Raw genomic sequence first — 22220 nt, 5'->3', positions numbered from 1 at the left:
GTTAAGGGACTTTTCAGTGCAATAGCATTTTTTTTCACCATACATGCACCGGGAAGAAATTCGTATGAAAAAGCTGCAGGAGATAGCAGGCTGCACGTACATGTTTGGTCAGAATGCAAACAATTAACTGTATGCAAGGAGGTGCTGCTGCGCCTTAGTCAGCGCTGGCTACAGCTCTTCTCTTAATTGATAGATGAACTCAAGGAAAGTTATACAAAGAACAGAGAAAACATGACAGTAACAACATTTCCAAAGTTCACATACGCACAACAAAAAGAAGTGTTTCTACTCTGTTCAGAATCATTCGAGTGCTCACGTTGAGGTACACATGGTGGTGTTCACTCGTGGAAAAAACAGCGCACACAAACACAGACAGAATGACCACAGGTACGGGCTAACATGAGTGCGCAGACGCATATATTTCAGTAATTCAACGCCAGGCGTACCCGATACGCCGAAGCGAGGTGCCTGCCCATCCTAGCCCTTTCTCGATTGCTCCTAAAGCAACACCGAAGAAATGCACCAAATTTGTTCATAGGGATATAGTTCCTGAAACTCTATTTTAGTAATTTTCGCTGTAACAACTTCCTTCCTGCAACAAAAAAATAAAGGCCCCGATACGTATTTTTTTCTTCATTTTCACGTCGATACCCTAGCCCCGGCACGCCAGTATGACGTGATACATGGAAAAGTAAAGAAGGGTGTTTAGCTGGGCTTGGTGGTGCATATTGACTTGTGGGCTAAGCGCGTGAGTACGGCACAAGAAAGGAAACAAGCACGAGCGCAGACTATCAGCATATGATTTATTTCAGAGAGAGGGCTAGCTGTCTGAGAGAGCATTTGGGCTCGCTCAGAACTGGCCGAGCAAGCAATCTGTCCTTGCATGTGTCGTCATGTAGCGGCTGCAGACCAGAGTTTGCGCGTAGCTCTATATTGAAAACATACAAGAATCGCCTGAGTGCCGCTATAGCCTTTCTCCAAGCCACTGGGCTGGGAAAAGCCACGCATGGTTTTAGAGATGCTACAGCTGTGTGAGCTTCCATACACGCTTCTTTGCCTCGTACCATCATCATCATTCATCAGCCCTTTTCCTCCCCGTCCCTTTTTCCCAGTGTGAGTAGCAGGCCAGAGCAAGTTAAAGCTAAGGCCCATCTCTTTGCCTTTCTGTAAGTAAACCTCACTGTCTCTCTCTCTCTCTGTCTACAAGAATCGCCGCACACGCGAAATATTTGAGGCCCACGCAATCCAAGAAAGGGGCAAATGCGTCAGCACCCCGTCAATCTACCTAACCGATATGGATCCCGGCTACCTTAGGTAGCAGATAGACTCATTCCTTCACTAACCCCGTGTGTCATTCGCCTCAGTGTGTATGCTCAATGTATTTTCAAATAACTGATATGTTCATAGTGTGTTCTCGTGGTTGCTTCCTTTCTTGTACCCTCCGCGCGCAGTTCGTGCAAAAGTCACTTCAATGTGTTTTCTCGTATTTTGGCTGCTTATGCTCAGTAACGATTCCCAGAACTCATGCATTTGTCTTCGACTTTTTGTTAGAAATACACAGTAGTTCATTTCTGCCTACAGACAACTATCTATAGATGCGAGCAGAAACCGTGAACACCTATGACGTCACGACGAGATGGTGATGGAAATTCAAAGCAGTGTCACCACCGACCTTCGTTTCTGAGCTTTTTTTTTTCCGGTTTACTAATCTGCACTCTCGATAATAGCAGCGTCAAGCGTGATTTACACATACTGCTCAAAATATGTTTCCATTTCCTGAACGTTTAATGGCACTTCGTCTTCGTGATCTTGCTGTGAATTTACACGATTCGACATACCGTGATTTCCGCACTGCTTGAGAGTTCGTCGATTTGTTTGTGGACATGTGAATCTGGCTGCAAAACCTTGGCGGGACACGCAATTCACGAAAACGCTGCATTACCGCAAAGGCTATAGGCTTAAACACTCAAATTTAGAGGTTAGGTGTTTACCAAGACTTTAAGAGCCGCCCAGTGATTAAATAAATAAGAAACGCCATGCATCAACAGAGCAGAAATACCATTCGCCGTGGTAAGCAGTGTCTCGGGAACTTTTGCGGCCGGCTGACTCGTGCACATCCGATAAAACGTGCACGTAATAAGCATTACCGTTCAAATATGGACGACCAACTAGCCCAACAGTCAACTCTTCAAGCATTGCCGAACCACGTGATACCTTGAAATTATTGGACTCGGGGATTAACAGCTACGGGGCCAGAAATCTGTTTTTTTTTTTTTCAATCAACGCCTTGTACAAAAAGAAAAATAGAATGGCCGGTTCAATGTCATGAAAGAGTGCGCAGTTGACCACGTGGCAAGCCGTAGTGGCGGCTCCAGAATAATTTTGGCCAGTTCTAGCTGTACCCGCCAGGGGAGCCCAGTGGCAATGGCGTTGAGCTTCTGAGCTTAAGGTCGCGGGTTCGATAGCGACCGCGGCGGCCGCATTCAGATGGTGGCAGACAGCGAAAAGGTATGTAGTGCGTTGTGCATTCGGTGAGCTCTAAAGCCCCCCAGGTGGTCAAAATTAATCCGAAGCCCCCCCACCACACAGCGTGGTTTATAATCAGAACGTGGTTGTGGCACGCAAAGCCCCGGATGGTGCATACCTTGCACTTAACTTGCACGCTAATCTAAACAAAGCGACGTTTATGGCACTTCGCGGCTCTTCGAAATGCGGCCGTCTCGGAAATCGAATCGGCAACCTCGCCTTGCACTATGAATGAAACACTCGATAAACAGGTTCGCACGGAAGGCTGGCGCGCCCACTTTGATTCTGTTCACTGAACAAAATGGCGTTTAAATAGAGGCCGCGAAAAAAACATTGCTTCTTTCTGAACCTCGCAACAACAATATAACGAGCACTACTTGTCGATGAGCCACGAAGGCGCAACGCATACGGTGGACAACGAAAACAGCGAACCAAATTTAGAGCTTTTACCTCCTACCGCAGTTAATCCCTTATAAAAATGAACGTTAACATTCTTTAGAACTCCTACCAACTTTCTATTTACTTTATTGACAGTCTATTTACATTTACATTCTAGTAACATTTGTTCATACACAGTCAAAAGACTTCCTTCTTACTTTAGTATAAAGAATATTTTCAATACACCGTTAACAGACTTTCTTCTGACTTTTGTATAAAGAATGTTTTAAATACACCGTTAAAAGACTTTCTTCTTACTTTTGTATAAATAATGTTTTAAATACACCGTTAAAAGACTTCCTTCTTACTTTTGTATAAAGAATATTTTCAATACGCAGTTAACAGACTTCCTTCTTACTTTTGTATAAAGAATGTTTTAAATACACCGTTAATAGACTTCCTTCTTACTTTTGTATAAAGAATATTTTTAATACACCGTAAAAGACTTCATTCTTACTCTAGTGGCAGAATATTTTAAGGTCCCCATCAACATGTATTTTTCTAGCTTTTGTCTCTATAACCACTTTAGTACTGCGAAAAAAGGCTCCTTACTTTTGTGTAAAGAATGTTTTACTATACATCACCGAACTATATTTTTTTTGTTTGAAGGACATGTATCCTCAGTACGTCCACAGCTCGTACTGTTTGCCGAAAAATATTTAGAATGGGAAGTAACTTGAAAGTTTTTGATAAATTTTTCTAACACACATTAAAGCCGATATATGACATACTCAGGAGTCAAGCTCTTCGTTTTAAATAATAGTCCCAATCCAAGTCGGTAGCCAATTGTTGACGGAGTGCTACTAAATTGTTTAAAGAAATATGTTCGTAAACTGTTAGAACTAATATTTTTAAAGGTTCTACTGGACTACGTGAGCGTGCGGTAACGTGAGCACACTACGAGAAAAAATGCTTGCGTTACACCACCTGACCGGTGTGATAGCGGACTACTATGCAGGCCACGCACCAGTTCCAGATCTTTATCCCGACCTTGGGGCTGGTTAATTAAAGGCCGATTTATGCTTGAGCCGTGACGCGTGCGGTCGTGCCAAAAACTGTACATTTCGCCCACTGGTTCACAAATTTTGGCATTCACTGGGCTCGCACATGCAGTGTAAACCGAATTGTGTGTACCAGTCTACGAAATGTGCAAATTTTCACCCGACCACATGCGTGCGGGCAGGCGGGTGGCGTGGCGTGGGGCTCGAGCGTAAATTTGCCCTTACCACGCACTGCTATTGCAATGCCACCAATTAGCTTTGCAACGAAATAATCAGGTCAGTGCATTCTGCGATATAAAGTGTACGCCCTAAGCTGGAACGTGTCAGCATAGTAGCGTCACGATATTTGTTAAAAAGAAGAAAAAGACTCAGCATAACACGGCGCTGGAACGTTGCCGCTCATATGTCCAAAAGGCTGCAAAATACAGCTGCTGCTGAGTGAGAGCGAGTATTGACCTGAGAAGCGCACAGGTCGAATAGAAAGAAAAGCTGAACTTTGTGCAAGTAACACCTTTCTGTGAAAAAAATAATTAAATTACCCTTACTGTATAAAAAATGTAGCTTTCTACGCGTTCCCATTCGCACGCTTTCGTCCCTGCCTCCTACCGACGGCCTCTGCACATTAAAGGAAATAGGGCATTGCACCAAAGTGAAGGCAAAGTAACTATGTCAGTTGATGTGCTTTATGGCGATAGTAGCTTGCTGTGTGTGAAAACAGATTGAAAAGAAATAATTATGCACTCTTATTATTCAGTGATCTTGCTTCACAACACGGCGACAAAATTTTGAGCTCCGACAAGGGGTCATCATGACATCTGTAATAATGGCATTCCGTATGCCAAGAGCCAGGATATTAAAGGCCATGCTTTTGCCGTGCTTCGGGCGTCTGAAAACTGCTAACGTCATAGCCGCCACGCTTTGGACATGTATTTGACTATAAAAATAGTACTACAATGTGCTTCACCGTTGGGCGCCAGAGAGCAAAGTTTTGTCTTCGAAAGCAGCAAGTGCTAAAGGATGCTCTTGCGCAAAATAGAATAAACACATAATATACCCAATATGATTTTATTTTACTATGTTTATTACATTTCGAGAAAAAAGTTGGTTTTCAGAACAATAATTGTCTCGAAAGATAAAACTATGCAGCCCCTAAATGCCCAACAAAATCGAGCCGGCTGTCCGGTCAGTTTTTTTTTTTTTTTTTTCAACCTCGGCCACGAGGGACATTCCTCCCTCTAGGTGCAGTTCCCAAAAAGGGGTGCGTACAAAAAGGCCGGCCACAGCTTTCACCGAAAGGCGAAGAATGTCTAGGTGTGAGTCAACCATCGCAAGGTAGGGGTGGAGGGGGGGGGCATGTTTCGGCTTAAAGAGGGGCTTTAGTTCCGCGGTGGTCAAGGCGAAGCAGGTGGATGGAAAGAATGTCACATGCCTCTCCCGCGCATGCGCAGAAATTTGACAGTTGGCCGAGTCGAGGCAATGAGGGAGACCATCGCAATCGCCATCAGTTTCTTTGCGACGCCGGCATGGTACGGTCGAGCGATGTAGGTGTTTCGTGGCGTATTGTAGCAGCAATCTAGCTGTTTTTGCTTCTACTTATTCTTATGCTGTGTTGTGGCTAATTGATCGATGCAAGCCAACCAGCAAGGTGTTTGCGAAGCCCACGGTGCTTTCTTCGTTCCATGATGTGAGCGTTTCTGGAACTTCTCTGCCAGCTGCGATGCAGTGTCGTGTGAAGTGATTTAATATTGGCACTGTCCGTGTTTTAAACTGCGCAAATAGCGAACAGCTGTTCCTCAAGACTGCTATGCGCCGAAGTTTTCTCTATCTCCAAACTCTAATAAAAGGTATGTTCTTTTCCATCATTTTTCATAAGCATATTATTTTGATGTTATTTTATTTCTGTTTCTTACGCCGCATTTTGGCAGGTTATTATAGCGCGAACTGTAACGACGTGAAATGTTTTAAGAACGATTGTCTTACATTTTCCAGCTGCCCCGCGTCATGCGGTTCGCTTGAAGTTGCTATAAACAAGAAGCGTGCGAATACTTCGTTTTCACAGCGTTCGCAATGATTTAATGTGTTAAATATTGTCTGATAATAAAATCATTCTTTGCTCTTTCCTACTCTGGCTGCACTTAGTGAGAGATAGTAAAATATTGAGCGCATAGTTTCACGGTTCACAATTACATGTTTCAACGAACCGGTTCACAATGCCATAGGTTGCACTGGTTAGACAAGTGCGAATGTGAAAGAAAATCATTCGCGCTTGTTTAACCATTGCAACCAATGTCATTGTGAACCGGTATTTTTTGACACTGATATTTTGTTTTCGAGTAAAAATAAACGATCACGTCAAATTACAGGAGCGTTCCATATAATAAGGCGTGCTTAAATATGCGTCAGTCAGCCATTGGTTGCTATCACTGACAAAGCATTTGTATTCTTGAATACTGCTTCAGGCTCTGTAATCTCCTTATATAAATATGGATGACACGTTTTGCACATGCTCGGTGCAGCTAGCTGGCGCTGTTACGTTCAGTCCTTCCAAAAATAACCAGCTGTGAGTAAGCGCTCGCGTGTCCACCGTCTCTGCGTCCGTGTCTGATGTGCGCGCTACAAATTTCACCACGAATAAACCATGCAATTAACTTTTTGAGTGAGTAACTCATTATGCAGATAATTGGTAGAGAAAACATTTTGGACACTTTCCTAATTTTAATAACACGTAGTAAATACAACGCAGCAAAGGATATGCATTCGAAATGTTCCTCATCCTTGACATCTCCTCTGCAAGTAAACAGGGATGACTGTTACAATTTTAGGATTCATGTGAACCCTGTTAAAAAGCTGTTCTGTGTATGTGATATGCTAACCTGAACATGATGTTAACACTGACCATCTTGTTTCTGTGCAGGGTTGGTTCATTCTGCAAACATTCTCAGACATCAGTTCTGAATCTAAAAAATACATTATAATCGATGCTTGCTAGAGACTATGCGACAGCTGCCATGCCGCAATCAACTAAGTCATTATTCATTTATTATTTTTATTAATTTCTCTACTACTTCTCTCACAATTCTGTGTAAATATTTTTGTGTGAATAAAATTCTTTCAGTGCAAACTTGCATTTGTTTTCCATGTTCACGTTTCATGTTTCCATGTTCTAGGTTTCATACTGCCTTTTACCAACATGTTCACGCATACTGACAAATTTTTACACCATGCTACTAGGTCGTATGTGGGACAAATGTTACTAGGGGGATAATAAGACGTCAGTAGCAAGTACACAAGTACATGGAAGTAAAATATTGCCAGAGTGTTACTAAAGAGCCTAAGGACTTGTGTTGGTTGGTGGTTAGTAGAATGTTTACAGACCATCTATGAACATGCTTCAATTGAAGTACGGTAGCCAATTCTTGATGGCATCCAATTCTTGATAGGATGTTACTGGGGTGTTTAAAGACAAATGTTAATAGGTGATTGGTAGGAAGTTGGCAGAACGTTTACAAACATTGTTCAATTGGAAGAATGTTAATACGGTGTATAAAGAAAGCTTGTTAATAGGGATTGGTAGGAAGTCAACAGAAAATATATGAAAATTTTTCTTTTGAAAGAATGTTAATATGGTGTATAAAGAAAGCTTGTTAATAGGGGATTGGTAGGAAGTTAACAGAATATATATGAACATTTCTCTTTTGAAAGTATGTTACTAGGGTGTATAAAGACAAATGTTCATAGGAAATTGGTAGGAAGTTTAAAGACATCCTATGAACATGTTTCTATTGGAAGTTGGTGGCCAATTGTTTCTAGGATGTTACTAGAGCGTTGTTAGGATGTATAAAGACAGCTGGTAGGATTTCAATTGACTGTTGGTAGGTTCTAGTAACAAAAGTCTAAAGAGTGTCTAAAAAATGTTGCTAGAAATTTTTATAAGGGATAACAGGATTCGTGACAACTCGGTCGCGATGCGATTTTTTTTTTTGCTCGCACTACTATCCTTGACATTGTAATGATCGATTCTGCCTGCGTACCATCACGCTCAACCCTTTTGATAACTACGGTGCAGTCGGTTCATTCCTAATCAAACGAAAAAAAAATGTTCCTTCACGAAAAGCGACAACATGGAACGCAAAGAAACCTGCACTGCAAGGATGTCCATTGCGTTTCGTGCGTTGAATATTTCGCGAGTTTAGCGCGTGGAAACCGAACAAGCAGACACGACATTCGTAGCTCTCTCTGACATTTTCGATTGCCTGTCGAGTCAATAAATCTATGCTCGCCTTAGAATGCGAGAGCCAAAGGCACTCAGAATAACGCGAGGGAATAAACTGCTAAAACCAGAAGACATTGAAACTGCCGAATAAGATTGGAGCACTCTAAGACGCCGGACAACATATCCGAAATAGATGCGGACATCAGAATCAAACAAACAAAGTGGTGCAGATACCCAGGTGCAGTTCGTCTCTGTGTCCTCAGAGCGAGACCGAACAACAGGGACTGAGTTATAGAAGCGCGACAGTTTCCTATTCGTGGTCAGCATTTGCATCAAAGCGCTTCCCAAAACACGACATCTTTTTAATTACTTGTCTCATTTCTAGGCCTACTTTTCTTTTTACTTATTTCGAACACGGAAAGAAATCTGCTTCCGTAAAGAAACTAAAATGAGCGAAAATTGACCAAAATAATACGTTGAGTAATCTGGAATGACCGCGGCGCGTTTCAGAGTACGCTTTATATTTTACCCTTCCTATTGAAATGCATGCGAACGCAAAAATTTTCTTTTTAGGAATTCGCTTAGCTATACTGAGAAAAGTTTGTCCCCAAAGGTTATTAAAGTGGTCTAGAGCAAATATCTGATTTAAGCCGTCCACAATGCGACAAAAGCTCAGGAATTGCGAGGAAGTTTTTAACGAATTGAACCACAGCGTCCTTTAAAGGCACGTCTGGTTACTTACGGGGTGCCTTTTCCAAAAATAGCCGTTGAGCCTTTGCCTCTGGACAGTGATGTCGATAAATTGATTGATTGTCCCAAGTGCCGATAGGCAGAACAGAACCCACACATGCATGGTCTAGTAGCTGTTCGGTAGATCATTTTTCGCGTGCATAACGCAGCCGTCAGAATGCATCGACGCTATGTGCTGCGGGATATTTTTTGCAATTCATGCCTTCGGCAACCCTCAAGATTAGGCACTCAATCTTTCGACTCCGTATCCGGAGGAACACGGCCGTCGTGTGGGACGCTCGAAATTTTGGAGCAATAACTCTCTTCACTTTTTCTTTTTCTTTTCTTTCTTTCTTTCTTTTTTTTCTGAGGTAGAGAATCGCCAAGTCGCCTGCAGACTCACTGAGTTTGAACAGCTTCATGCGGCCCACTTCAAACACGTCTCTTTCGCCCATTGGCCTCGGAGGGTTTTCAGAGAAACGCTTTTCCTGGATGCGGGAAGAAAGGCGGTGCAAGAATGGCAGTCCATCCATCAAGCCTCGCTTTTTACGCGATTAGCTTCCCCCGAGATGCGTGGTTTGTGTGTAACTGCCACTCACCAAAAGCGCTCGCCTCTCCATATTTTCTTATTTCATTCTCTGTTTGCGGACCACTTCGTGTTTTATTGCGCAAGATCAAATTTCTTTCTTTATTCGCACTTCCTTGCGAGTACTTTGCGTGCATCGACAGCTCAGAGCTTCACAGACGGATGGCGGCTAACAAAACATGACTGTACGTCACACAGCGAGAGCTAACAGCGTAAAAGAATTCACCGACCTGTCGACATTTGTTTAGCGCCTTTTATGAAGGCGCTTCAGTGCCTTCACTGAAATATATATATATAAATGTAAAGCGATTTCGAAACATAGATCTCAATCCATTACTCAAGCGCAATGTGTTTTTGTCGAAGGTGTACCAGCTAAATTTACCTTACTTTTAAACATGCGTCAAATCACTCTGTAGAGCAGGTCGCCACTGGATGCATGCATTTGGCTTTTCTACGAAACAAGTCAGAATATATTTTTTATTCTGCTTATTGCATAACTACATAGTCATAGTTAATTAACTACATTCGCAAGTGATAACTTTAGGGCCAAAATATACAAATCCAGAGTGCTCTGGGAAACATCCCGAATCAGCACCTCTGCACTTCCCACTAGTTACGTAATCACGTTGTCGGCGTCCTCATTAAGAGACCGTGATGTACGAAAAACAAAGACGGAAAACGCACGTGGCACACTCACTTGTCTTGTCGACTACCGCGCTCTCCAACGTGCCAAGTGTGACGCTGCGTGTAGCCCCATCTGGTGGTCGCCATCACGAACTACCGCGAGTGGGAAGCGCCGAGCCAGCGCCTCCGTCGCCGCCCGGAAACGGCAGCGCACCCGGCTGAATACAATGTGCGGTGCACATGGATTCGAACGCGATAGCATCGGCCCTCATGGCAGACCCCGCCTCACTGCGCCACTGGTTGGGGCTGGAGACACCGAGCTGATGATGCATTGTGGTACAAAATGAAAGCGAGGGCTTTGTGAACCATAATGACTGTTGTTGGCCTCCCGGTAATCGGCCCTCAAGGCGGCCGGCGCTTTTTGCGCCCGCCACCATGAGGGCCGATAATTTCGTTTGATATATATATATATATATATATATACTGTCATATCGAAAGTCAACAAACAATGATACCAAAGGCAGCATAGCGGAAATTATCTGTAGTTCTTAACTGAATTACAGTCATTATAAATGAATGGAAATGGATGAAAAACAACTGGCCGCAGGCGGGATACGAACCCGCGTCTTCGCATTACGGGTGGGATGCTCTTACCAATCGAGCCACCGCGGCGCCATTTCGTTATCCGCTTTCTGGGGATCTAGGTTTAGCCACTAGAAGTAACACGGAGAACCTTGGCCAGCGCCACCACTCACGGCCTTGGCGGCGGATGTGGCACATCTTTTCTGCGTCACGTCTACATGAACTTTTTGGCTGAAGGCAGCTGGTCAATAAACCCGCACATATGCTACGTGAGGGCATCAGAGCTGCAGGATTCGAGACCCTCGCTATGTAATGAACGAGAAGAAAGGAAACCGAGGGGCCCTATCTTTATTGATCATAGCATAAGAAGCCAACAGTGACACCAAGGTTAGCAGAAAGAAATTTATCTGCACTTCCTAATTGAATTAAAGAAATGATAAGAAAAGGAAAGAGCATCGCACGCGTAATGCGAAGACGTAGGTTGCTATCTCACCTGCGGCCAGTTATGTTATCATGCACTTTCATTTCTATTCATTTATCATTTTTCGAATTCACTTAAGAACGGCACATAAATTCCTCTATACCATCCTTGGTGTCAGTGTTTGTTGACTTCTAAGCATATGACTAATAAAAAATTGGGCCCCTCTGTTTCCTTTCTTCTTGTTCCTTATATATATAAACTGCCAATATATACACAGATATAGCTAGGAATTCTGTAGACTACCTCTGAAACGTAAAGAACTTGAGTGATGCTATAAGGTAAACAGAGCAAGTACTTCAATATATATATATATATATATATATATATATATATATATAAGCCATAAGCCTGCTTCACGAGGACTTGCGGCTGACGAGCCAGAGTGAAAGTGAGACACTTGCAGCGTCAGCTCACAGCGCCGCTGTAATACCGGGAGAAGCACGGACAACATCGGCACGAACTCATTAGCCTCACAAGACGCAGCTCCAGCGGAGAAGCGTGAGGTCTTGGCCGAACTGGCTGTCTGACATTCCCTCTGGTGTCAAATTCGACGCGGTGCTTCTGAAGTCACCCGTCGCTAGAAGCTTGGCGTAAAAAAAAGATGGCACCTTTCGACGGACGAAGAAACAAAAAATGCTCTCACCGGCGCTTGCTCAGTAAGAACTTTCTTTTTTTTATTTTAGATACACCAATAGAAAAGCCTCACGATGGCAAACAAGTACGTCGCTAGCGCGCAGGCGCAAGGGCAAAACAAATGTCAGCGCTCACGAGTACCGTTAGAAACCACTTCTTTCCCCGCTGGCCATTTCGGATGCTCTATCTACGGTCGAGCCCCATCAAGCTGGTGGCACTGCATCACCCGGGCGTGTTTTGCTTTGAATCCGTCACCGCCTCCACGGCGCATGCGCACTCAAACTACACGCATACACGAGCAGACAGGAAGCGTTTCCTGCCACCAGGGGTGTGCGGACCTCGTCACGGCCGACTTCAGGAAGTTTCGCAGCGGGAAGCGGAAGTGAGCGCGGTTGGCAACCCGGAATGACTGCCTGTAATTACGGCACCTGGGGAACCATCTGGCACCAAGAAGGGTGCAGTGTGGGGTCGGCTATGACTTGCGCTGAACTGGATATCCCGAAGCTATGAAGTGTTTCTACACCGTCTGCGCATACGACATGCCGATCTAACGAAGAAGTATTCATTGAGGAAGAAACACGACCTCATCTGCACCATGAATGCAAAGGACCACTTTAATACCACGAATGTTAATTACATGTACCGGGCTATTGAACCGCGAAGAGGAATATACGTTAACGAATAGTACAGATTGCGTATAGCTTTACTCACAACTGTCCTGTGCATGAAACTGCTCTCTCTCTCTCTCTATCTCTTTTTATTCCTGTATCCCTTTACCCCAATGCGGGGTAGAGAAAAGAACGAGCGTCTGGTTAACCTTCGTGCTTTTTCTCTCGTCTGTATATCTCCCTGTGTTTCTCTTTAAATTTGCACTCCTTTGTCTGGTGGACGCTCTCAAATTTCGAAACTACAATGGATTTCTAAGCAAACTCAAGTAATGTAACAACGTTTCCTTCCATCTTTCATTAATATCTATCGCTTGGGGGTTGTTGCGGCATATTAGTTGCGTTTGCGCCATTAATCCTGCTTAGCTACGAATCCAAGTTAACACTAAAGCCCTACTGATTTAACTTTTTAATTTTTTGAAGACCGGATGTCTAGTTTAGATAGCGTATATATATTTGATGGCGAGCATAATTAGCCCCTGTCGAGCTTTTTTTATGGACAGTATGATAGAATAGCATTTTACAGTATTTGTAAAATCTGACAACGTACCTTTCGCGAATATGATTTCGGACTGACAAACACGCCATCGAATTTCCTTCCCCATTATCTGTAAGAAGTTGGGGTGCGTTACATTGAATTCCTTCTTTCATCATTCCTAGCGGCCTAATTTATGCGGTACGTCAAGTGTCTGCCATTCGTGAATATCGATCTCCAAAAAAAAGATTTCCTTCTTAGGAACTATATAAGAAATTTTTATAGGATGCTTCACGAAGCTGTGTCAGAATTCTTCTCATACAGGAGAATCGGCTCTTTTGTGTAGTGCTCTGCCTCTGATGTGACTTGTTCAGGTATACCTTGCTTTGTTCCCATTTCTGTGGTTTCATTTTCTTCGTCTTCGCTTGCATCTTATAAGAGTAGCGTTCTCTTGAGGAAAGAATCGCTAGCCTGAGTTTCTTTTTCTATAACTCGTCGCTCGGCCTATAGGGAAAGGCTAAAAGCACAATTTAGCGGTTACCTTTGATTTATTTGGTTTTGGATTGGGATTTGGCTTTGGCATAACTGACGTTTCCGCTGGTCCAGCAGCCGAAATGTCAATGGAACATACTGTGCAAATTTGACGCACGTCGTACTCTCTTCTTAATTGTGCTACCGGGGCCAGCGTGATTTCCTCAACCGCAACTATATATATATATATATATATATGTGTGTGTGTGTGTGTGTGTGTGTGTGTGTGTGTGTGTGCGTGCGTGTGTGTGTGTGTGTGTGTTTGTGTGAACGCACAGCGCTGAACTTTGCTCAAAAATTAGTGTTCAGTAGAAATAGCATGAAAACAAATGACACGCGCAGGCAATATTGACCAGGCGAGAGCCCACTCCCAAGTGGCGTTTAATGTGGGCCTTGTACATAACACTCTACCAAGGCGAAGAGAGTGGCGTGGCGAAGATAGACAGCACCGAGGCGAAGACACGCGAAGACAACCTTGGTTGCTGTGAATGACTTCAGCGCTGTATTTTCAGCTAACGTTTGCTAAAGTCGATGTTCCGTCTCAAAAGTGTAACGTAAAGGCTCTTCGTATCAGAAAAAAAATGGATCTTTTTGTTGACTCGTTTTTTCCGGACTCGCAGGCTTTGGCATGACGACCCCGTGCACGTGGGCCGGCCGCAGCCTGGTGCTAGCGTACGGCTTCCTGGGCTGCTCGGGCGCCATTCTCTTCTTCAACCTGTTCCTGGAGCGCATCATCACGCTGCTTGCGTGCCTGCTCAAGGCTCTGCACGAGAGAGACTTACGAAGGCGAGGGCTGCTCGACCGGAGAGACTCGCAGGCGAGTGTTCTCTTTTTGTGCCACCGGGGTGCCGTGACATTCTCCAGGCGCAACCGGGGTCAAATCCTGAAAACAGGCGAAATAACATTCCTATACGCATGCTATGGCACGCGCATAACGTGAAGAGACGGCAATGCAGCGGTGTGGAATACAGAGCAAACGGGCGTAACGGATAAAGGAAGAAGCAGAATTGGGCAGCCTACGTAACAACACAGAGGACCAATAAATACTGATCTAATTTAGTTGCATAGTGCATGCAAACAGGATAAAAGGGCTGTAGAGGATGACAAAGGATTAGCTGGTACGATGAAACTAGAAGAAAAAATTCTGGTAATATGAGGTACACTGGCGCTAGACAAGACAAATGTAATCGGAGATCACTGGAACAAGCCGTCATTATCCGGTTAACATAAAAAGGCTGAAGATTATGATCATAGCATGTGCAGCTTTACAAAGAAAGCAAAACAATGAAAATAGCTAAACGAACAAATAATGTTCAAACACACTAATGATAAGGGTACGCACTTCCCAGCGAAGCTTCTTTTCTCTCTCTCCCCCCACTTTGCGGGTGCTGACTACTACCTTGCACGATGGATCACAATGACTTAGGGCTGAAATTATCGCTCATTATCGGCTGTGTGATAGTCACATTTGGCTGGTGGCCTCTGTTGAACGCAACGGTTCCGAACACGCGGTTTAGAACGTCATCACATGTTGACTCGTAAGCGTGAAGCGAAGCAGCCTCTAGGGGCGGCGATGAGCACCAAAGCGAGCGGTGAACATTTCCCTCAGAAACGAGAAGCAAGGCTCAGTCGATATATTGCTGTGAACTTCCCCACAATGACTCAATAATACTCAATACTATTCAACTATATGGAAACGGCCTTTAGCCAACGACTTCTTTGTTGTGAACTACCCAACAACGTTATTGTTGAATTATTGCCGTGTGCTTTCAATATTGTTGAGGAATTGTTGAAAGCTTATTGACTCAACAATTCATCAACAACATGCCAGCAACATTTCAGTAGCCATTTTCAGAAGTAAGAAAAGAATGGCTTGGAACGCGAGCTCAGAGTTGCGGAAGATCGCGAGGGTGGTGAAGGTCTATACGCAGCCACGAGACAGCACCGAATGTGGACCATGTCGCTTACGAATGCACACAACTACTTTGAGAAAAGCTACGCGAAGGGCGAGCTTTGTTCGGTGTATGATGGACTTTGTTTCACCATCTATGATAGACGGTGAAAAGTTGACTCTGCTCCCTGTCTAGCGAGTCTGCGGTGTTGGAACGGCGCAATTGTACGTTGAGCGAGTCATTTTCCGGTGAAAACGTAACCTTGTCGTCTAATCTACGCTTTCGAATGGTCGCAAACAAGAAGCGCGCTTCTCGCATGCGCCAAAGGAAGAATCGCTTAACCGATTCGCGCTGCGCGTGGGATGCGCGTAATTAGCAAGATATATTGCTGTGTGTCCCGGAGGTCGTAGCAAATGAGCCTGTGACCAGATTCTCTCGTGTTTGTAGAACATATGTTTGACCACTATATTTGTTTTTGTTTTTCGTTCTCTCTGTCGCTCCAACTTCAACGCATATAAATCATAGCTGTCTTTCGATGACCGGCTGGACGATTGGAAGCCCTCGGTGTACTGGGTGATGCTGTGCCTGTTCGTGGCCACTGCATTGCTCTCGGCCTCCGCGTCGGTGCTCTACGCTCGCACCGAACAGTGGGGATACCTGGAGTCGTTCTACTTCTGCTTCGTCGCCTTCTCAACCATCGGCTTCGGAGACCTCGTGCCCGGGCAGAAGCTCTCCTTCAGGGCGTCCTCGGCGACGCCAAACGTCCCCACGGAGGACGACGACGACGTCTCCAGCGAGGCCGAGGCCACCGATGCCACTGGACTTCTGGAGCTGCAGGTATTTTTTTCTTTCCTAATGACATAATTTCAAAGGAAAGGTTGGTGCCTTTAGTTGTCACCGGCTACTTTTCGACGCAAGGCGAAGTGAAATTGAAATGACGAAAAGCACCTAAAAATGTTGAATACTGTCAAAGAGCAGGATCACACCTATAAAATAACCAGCCATATTGCTCATTTATAACAAATTCCTTATGACGTATGGGAACATACACCTACCACATGCAGATGGTATCTACGAAAATTGTGCTTTTAGACCAATTGGTTAGACTTATAGTATTATTTTCGACCAGAAATACGGGACATCAAAACAGACAAGACGAAACACTGTATTATTTCTGCCTCGTCTTGTCTCTCTCTCGCATTGTGTTGCATGTTCTGTTCTCACGTATTTTCACTGGAAAATTGTACTATATTTGATCTCCATATGTGCAATCCCGCATGACAAATGGGAAAGTACGTATTTTTTTCTGGTAGGTCCGTTTGTTCAATGGAATTATTGGATATGGCATTGATGGCGCACATAATATTCTTTACTAGGGGCGGACAAAATTCAGCACACGTGTGGGAACTATGAGTATACAGCTTTCACCATACTTAACCTGAAGTTGGCTTATGCGCCTTTCTGAATTTGCCTGAGGTCGCTACTGTGGTATCCTGGACGAAGCATTTTGAATGTGGTAGCCTAGTGCGCTGTCCTCCCAAACTAATCATTGTTGGCTCTTTACAGACGGTTTTCTTAAATTCGGTCACTGGAGTTATTACTCCATTATTCGGGTTAGGTATGGTGACTGTACTGACAGCGTAAAACTGAGCACTGACGGAAGCGAGAAACAACACGCAAAGCTCTGTCTTGCGACTAGTTTTTTATTAATCGCAGAATGCACACTTACAAAGGAACTGTGCAATGTGAAAACACAATACGAAATAAAGAAAGACGAATGAAAGCAAAATCGTCACCAAATTGCACAACAGAGAAACAGGAATTATTTTATGTCACATGACTAACTTTACGTCACGCGACACTCTAACTTCTTATCAGTATGCGCAATCAATGGCACACTTGCACGCATATGGCCACACTGTACCATCTTGTTGACCCGAAATATTTTGCTTCCCGTCATTCCGCGTTTCGGTATATTCAGGACGACCAATCAAACAGCCCGAATGTCATCTTTACGAACTGTAGACATCTTCGCTGCTAAATTGTCGGCTACCTCTACATTTAGCTCAAAGAAAGGGGAGCCGACCAAAAGAAGGGAAAAAGAAAGGTGAACAAAGTGGCAGAATGCTAGCATAAAAACGGGGAAAAGAGAATTGCGAGGAATACGTTAAAGCACTTTTGAAACATTCTACGCCCAGTAGGTGAACGTAATATTATCCTGCACTGTTCCTTAGAAGGAAGATAAGGCGCAGGATCAGCAGAGGTGCCGACATGTTCTGATAACCTAAACACAAGTACATGGAGCATCATCCACTAATAATTAAATGAAGTCAGTCTAAAACATAGAAAAACATAATTTTGTCATGGTCCGCAACAACAACCACGAAAACTATGACGGGTTCCTTTGTTTATTGAAACGGCCAGGAGGAGGAGGAGGAGTAGATGTTAATGGAGAGAAAGGAGGAGAGGTCGGCCTGGAGAGCGTGTCTCTAGCCTGCTACTCTGTCAGTGTGCGCCTGTTTTGCTTCTGCATCAGCCTGTTCGTTTCCAGCTATTCCACAATGGCCAGGAATCCACTGCAGCATTCCTAAAATTCCTAAAAGACATTCTAGGCGAGTTGTCACTGCAGCATTCCTAAAATTCCTAAAAGACATTCTAGGCGAGTTGTCATATGAAATAATGAAAGTGCGGAGATGGAAAAGAGACAGCACAAGATAGTGTAGATGTGACGTTCGCTATTCTTACAATCACTTTTATTCCTAAAAAAATAAAGTGCCTGAATTTTCTGTCCTTTCAACAATTTACTTTTGTGGCCGTTTTTCTATGGTTTCACTACAGTTCTCATCGACTAGCAATGTCCTAGGCCCTTTCACTTTGTACGGAGTGCCCAAGATAGCCATTAAGGAACAGTGGGGGGTATGAAAGATTATTGAGCATGGCACTTCCATCTAGACCTACCTTTGGCAGCCCTATAATCGAGCCAGCACTACAAGTAATTCAGGAATCTAGAGTTGGGTCCCGAGTGGGTAAACTAGCACTTCTGAAGCGGATACATTGTTAGATTATTGTGCCATTCTCGATATCCTGAACAGTTGCTCGGAAAGTTCAACTGCTTTAAAGATGAAGAGACCGAACTCGCGGGTTATCAAGCTATAGGAATATAAGGCTTTGCCCAACCATGTCTCTGACTACATGGTCTGCTCAATCAGGCCACTATATATTACAACAATGAACAGCGCTTACGGTCCTGTATGACACTATCGCATACAAAGAGAAAGAAAAAAATTCATACAGAAACTCTTCCGGGAGTTGTATAAGTATGCCTAAATACTGCGCCACTTGCTCAGCTCCACGCAGCCCGGTGTCATTATCAATTTCATGAAACTTGATCAGACCAGTACTGGCGGCAGCGCAGTGGCAACATGATCTGGTGCGGACGGTGGCGCAAGGTGCATTGATAACGCGAGCAAAGTATACTGTAGGTGGCGGCACCAGGTGCGCTAGTGACATTCCGGTCGTTATAAGTCGTTATCGCTCTTTAGCGCCTGATCCATCCGCGTCGAAACATAATGAACCGTGAGCGAACTTACTCAGATGGGGGCTTCGTATGTCACCGCCGCGCGGGCAGCACCTTGAAAGCGATCTGCGATGCCGACAAAGAGTGCCGACTGCTGATAGCTTCGCGCACTGTGTTCTCGCAGCTTACTCAGTGTTGAAGAGAGACGCGCGGGCCCGTATCTTGAAAGCGATTTGCGAAAGTTACAGAGTAAGGCGTTTGCTGAGAGCTCCGTGAGCGCTGTGCTCTCGCCGCTTCGTTGGCGTTGAAGCGAGACGCGGCACAAAGGTGAGTTAGCTCGCTGCTGTAGAAGCTACCTCGAAAGCGGTCGTCTTTCAAGATGAATGGAGAGATGGTTTTCTCATGCGGTAAGCGTAGAATTGCCTACGTATTTAAAACATTGTCCCTGTTATATTCGGAGCTAATGTGCGCGAACGTGCGCCCTGCAGCACATTTATTAAAGTTTGTCCAATCCAATCCAGTGGAGGGAGCCCCGCGTAACCTCAACGAGGTGGCGCACAGGGAGGCACGAGGATTAGTGTGCCGTGTACTCCCTGAAGGGGCTGGATCTCCCGCTCCTGAGTACAGGGACCAACTGTTAACCTACAACGAAATCACCAAGCACTATTACTTAGGGCGCAGGGCATTCCCGTTGCCACATCCTAAATTAAGTAGGCCGCAGGCGGTTACATTAAGGCTTCTGCAGACACGGACGTACCCTAACCCGGTCATCATGAATAAAATTAATCCGGACTGCGGGGTTTCAGTCTATTGTAGTAAGTGTGAGGGTTTGCTCGATTTACAACACATGCTGTGGCGCTGCTTGGCGTTGGCCGGTGGTGGTTCTCGAGGTGAACAGTGGTGGCAGCGAATGCTGCACAGTGAAGTGCTGGCGGACCAACTCAGGGCTGTCCAGAGGGCCCGTGTGATGGCAGAGGGGCTCGGCCTCTCTGTACCGACGTGGGAGCGGCCCGCATCAGTCCCAGACTGATCCCTCAGGACCTAAATAAAGTTCTTCATACCATACCAATCCAATTCTGGATAGGTTGGGCATGTTATTGGGCGTCCGCATTATATGCTGTTCTGCAATGGAAGCGCGTTTACAATGTTGATCTGTATCAGTGTTTATTAGATTAAGCATTACCTTATCCGCCGTTTTCTCCGCCTGACGCTACTTATTTTGCTCCTTTTCCCCGTGTTTATTTCTAGTGTTTCACACTTTTTCGCTCTTTCCTATCCTTTTTCTTCTTCTCTGGCGCAGGTGACAAGCTGGTACCATGTGGCAAACTTCCTCATCTTATCAGCGGGTTGCTGCTGTATCTACAGCCTCTTCAACGTCACTTCCATCGTCATCAAGCAATTACTCAATTGGCTTATCCGCAGGCTTGACTGCACCTGCAGGCTAAGGCGCAAGACGGGACAGAAACCAACCAGGTACACTTAGCTTCATTCTTTTGCACTTCTTATTAATTGGGAATGAAAGAAACCGCATTAGGACAGAAGACCAGGAAAAATAACACATACATCTTCTGTTTACCACGCTTCTTTCATTGCAGTTGTGAATACTAAACTGTTTTAAACACACGTACCTAAACATTCAACGTACCACTTCCAAGATCGTTATCCTGCGAAACGGTTAAATTTCACAACGATTACATGTTTGCAGTTTTCTCTCATTGCTGAATGACCCATACCGTACGCCTCATCGCCGCCAATGGGCGCCCTGTAGCTTTGCTCTTCTCAGTAGCAAATACGCACGATGTATTTGAAAACGTCCGAAGTGAAATGCATCGATCTCTCGAATGAAAAGCGTCGTTTATAAAGCTTTCCCAGCAAAAAACTTGTGACGTATCAGTAGAAAGATCGTGGCATTGTAATGTTCGAATTAAATCCGAATTTAAGCGGCACATCTTCCTTGCACATGCAGGTTCCGACGCAACGCCTTGACACCGGCTCAACTTCGCGTGCAAGCCAAAGCCGCGGCCAGGAGCGGCGTCAAGTCGTCCCGGAGGTCGTCCGGAAAGACGGCTAATGACACGACTGCGGCCGCGGACTCCGACTCGGACGCCGACTCAACGTATGACTCGGACAATGAGCGAGGCCACACTGGCGAGCTGATTTGCATGTCGGACCTGCTCAGAGCCAACAAGGTCTCCCTGGCCATCATGCAAAAGCAGCTGTACGAGACAGCACAGCGCGGTGGCGCTCCCATGCTGCTACCACCGAGGGCGCTGCAGGACAAGGATGCATTCAAGCCCGGCTCGGTTGGACCCCTGGCCATAGTGTCCCAAAAGTTTGGCGACGGCAACGTGTGACCAGAATGACAATACACCGTTCCCTTACAGACACCGTGCCAACAGGCGCCACACCTAACTGCAGGAGGAAGACACGCTCAAGCCTGTTGCAGTCAGTCCAACGGCCACTGTCATAAAATGTTTGACTATTGCAAAGTATGACGACAATGACCATTGAGGCCACCTTTACCACCACATAGTTGAAAGACAAGGGCGTACCCAAGACTGGCCTCTAGTTGCAGCGTCGAAACGTTTGTAGATGGTCACGTATGATAATAAGGACCACAATTGCGTTGTCACCAAGACGCGTCATGCATAGTTCCAGAATTAAGGACGTGTTAGAGCCCTCTCAGTCAGTCCTCAGGCTATACTGTACCAAAAATTTGGTGACGGTAATATATAGCCAAGATAGGCAAAGGCGTCTCGTTGTCCCCATATATATTTGAAAAACAAGGACTTGTTTATGTGGGCCCTCTAGTTGTAGCGTACCAACGGCTCAGCAATTGCCACATTTGACCAGAATGGTCGCAGTTGCCATATTCGTAACCAAGAGACGTTATGGCTGGTTGCAAAAGGGGAGGCGGAAATCTGTTGCCTACGACCTGATTTCAAAAGCATGCGGGAGTGCTTTACTGTGATCATGTATGAGCAGAATGATTCGAAAAGCCACATTCTCCACCAAGAAACATCATGCCTGGCTGCAGCGCGAAGAACACGTTTAGGCCCTGTCACTTGGCCCTTAGGCAATTGTAACCCAAAAGTTTGGCGATGGCAATGAAAGGCAGGAATTAGGAGACACATCCTGCATTTGTGATGATTACCCGCCGGACCTACTTGCAGTACCAAGGACACGTTGAAGTCGGCCTTAGGTTATGATGCCCCAAAGGTATGGCGAATGCTATGCCTGACCTCAACAGATACGCAATATTTGGGGCCGATACACGTCACACATATAGTGTAGCAGAAGAACTAGGAAACGTTGCAACAGAAAGAC

The 22220-nt window shown here is 45.0% G+C and overlaps 1 protein-coding gene and 1 non-coding gene across 2 annotated transcripts in view; one reads left to right on the top strand and one right to left on the bottom strand.

Annotated features, from left to right (window-relative positions):
• Positions 1-22015, top strand: part of LOC142564488 (potassium channel, subfamily K, member 13-like) — a 100180-nt gene extending 78165 nt beyond the window's left edge. The window contains exons 2-5 of the mRNA XM_075675505.1: positions 14105-14301; positions 15902-16213; positions 20194-20366; positions 20860-22015. Coding sequence (XP_075531620.1) covers positions 14105-14301; positions 15902-16213; positions 20194-20366; positions 20860-21247 — 1070 coding nt within the window. The 3' untranslated portion in view covers positions 21248-22015. The remainder of the gene's footprint in view (positions 1-14104; positions 14302-15901; positions 16214-20193; positions 20367-20859) is intronic.
• Positions 10717-10789, bottom strand: TRNAT-CGU (transfer RNA threonine (anticodon CGU)). The gene has a single exon. It is a non-coding gene; the product is annotated as a tRNA-Thr (tRNA).
• Positions 22016-22220: the final 205 nt, after the last annotated feature.

Source organism: Dermacentor variabilis, chromosome 11 (assembly GCF_050947875.1).
Source record: "Dermacentor variabilis isolate Ectoservices chromosome 11, ASM5094787v1, whole genome shotgun sequence".
Taxonomy (NCBI): domain Eukaryota; kingdom Metazoa; phylum Arthropoda; class Arachnida; order Ixodida; family Ixodidae; genus Dermacentor; species Dermacentor variabilis.
The sequence above is the reverse complement of the archived record's forward strand: the minus strand, read 5'-3'. Positions and strand labels throughout refer to the sequence as shown.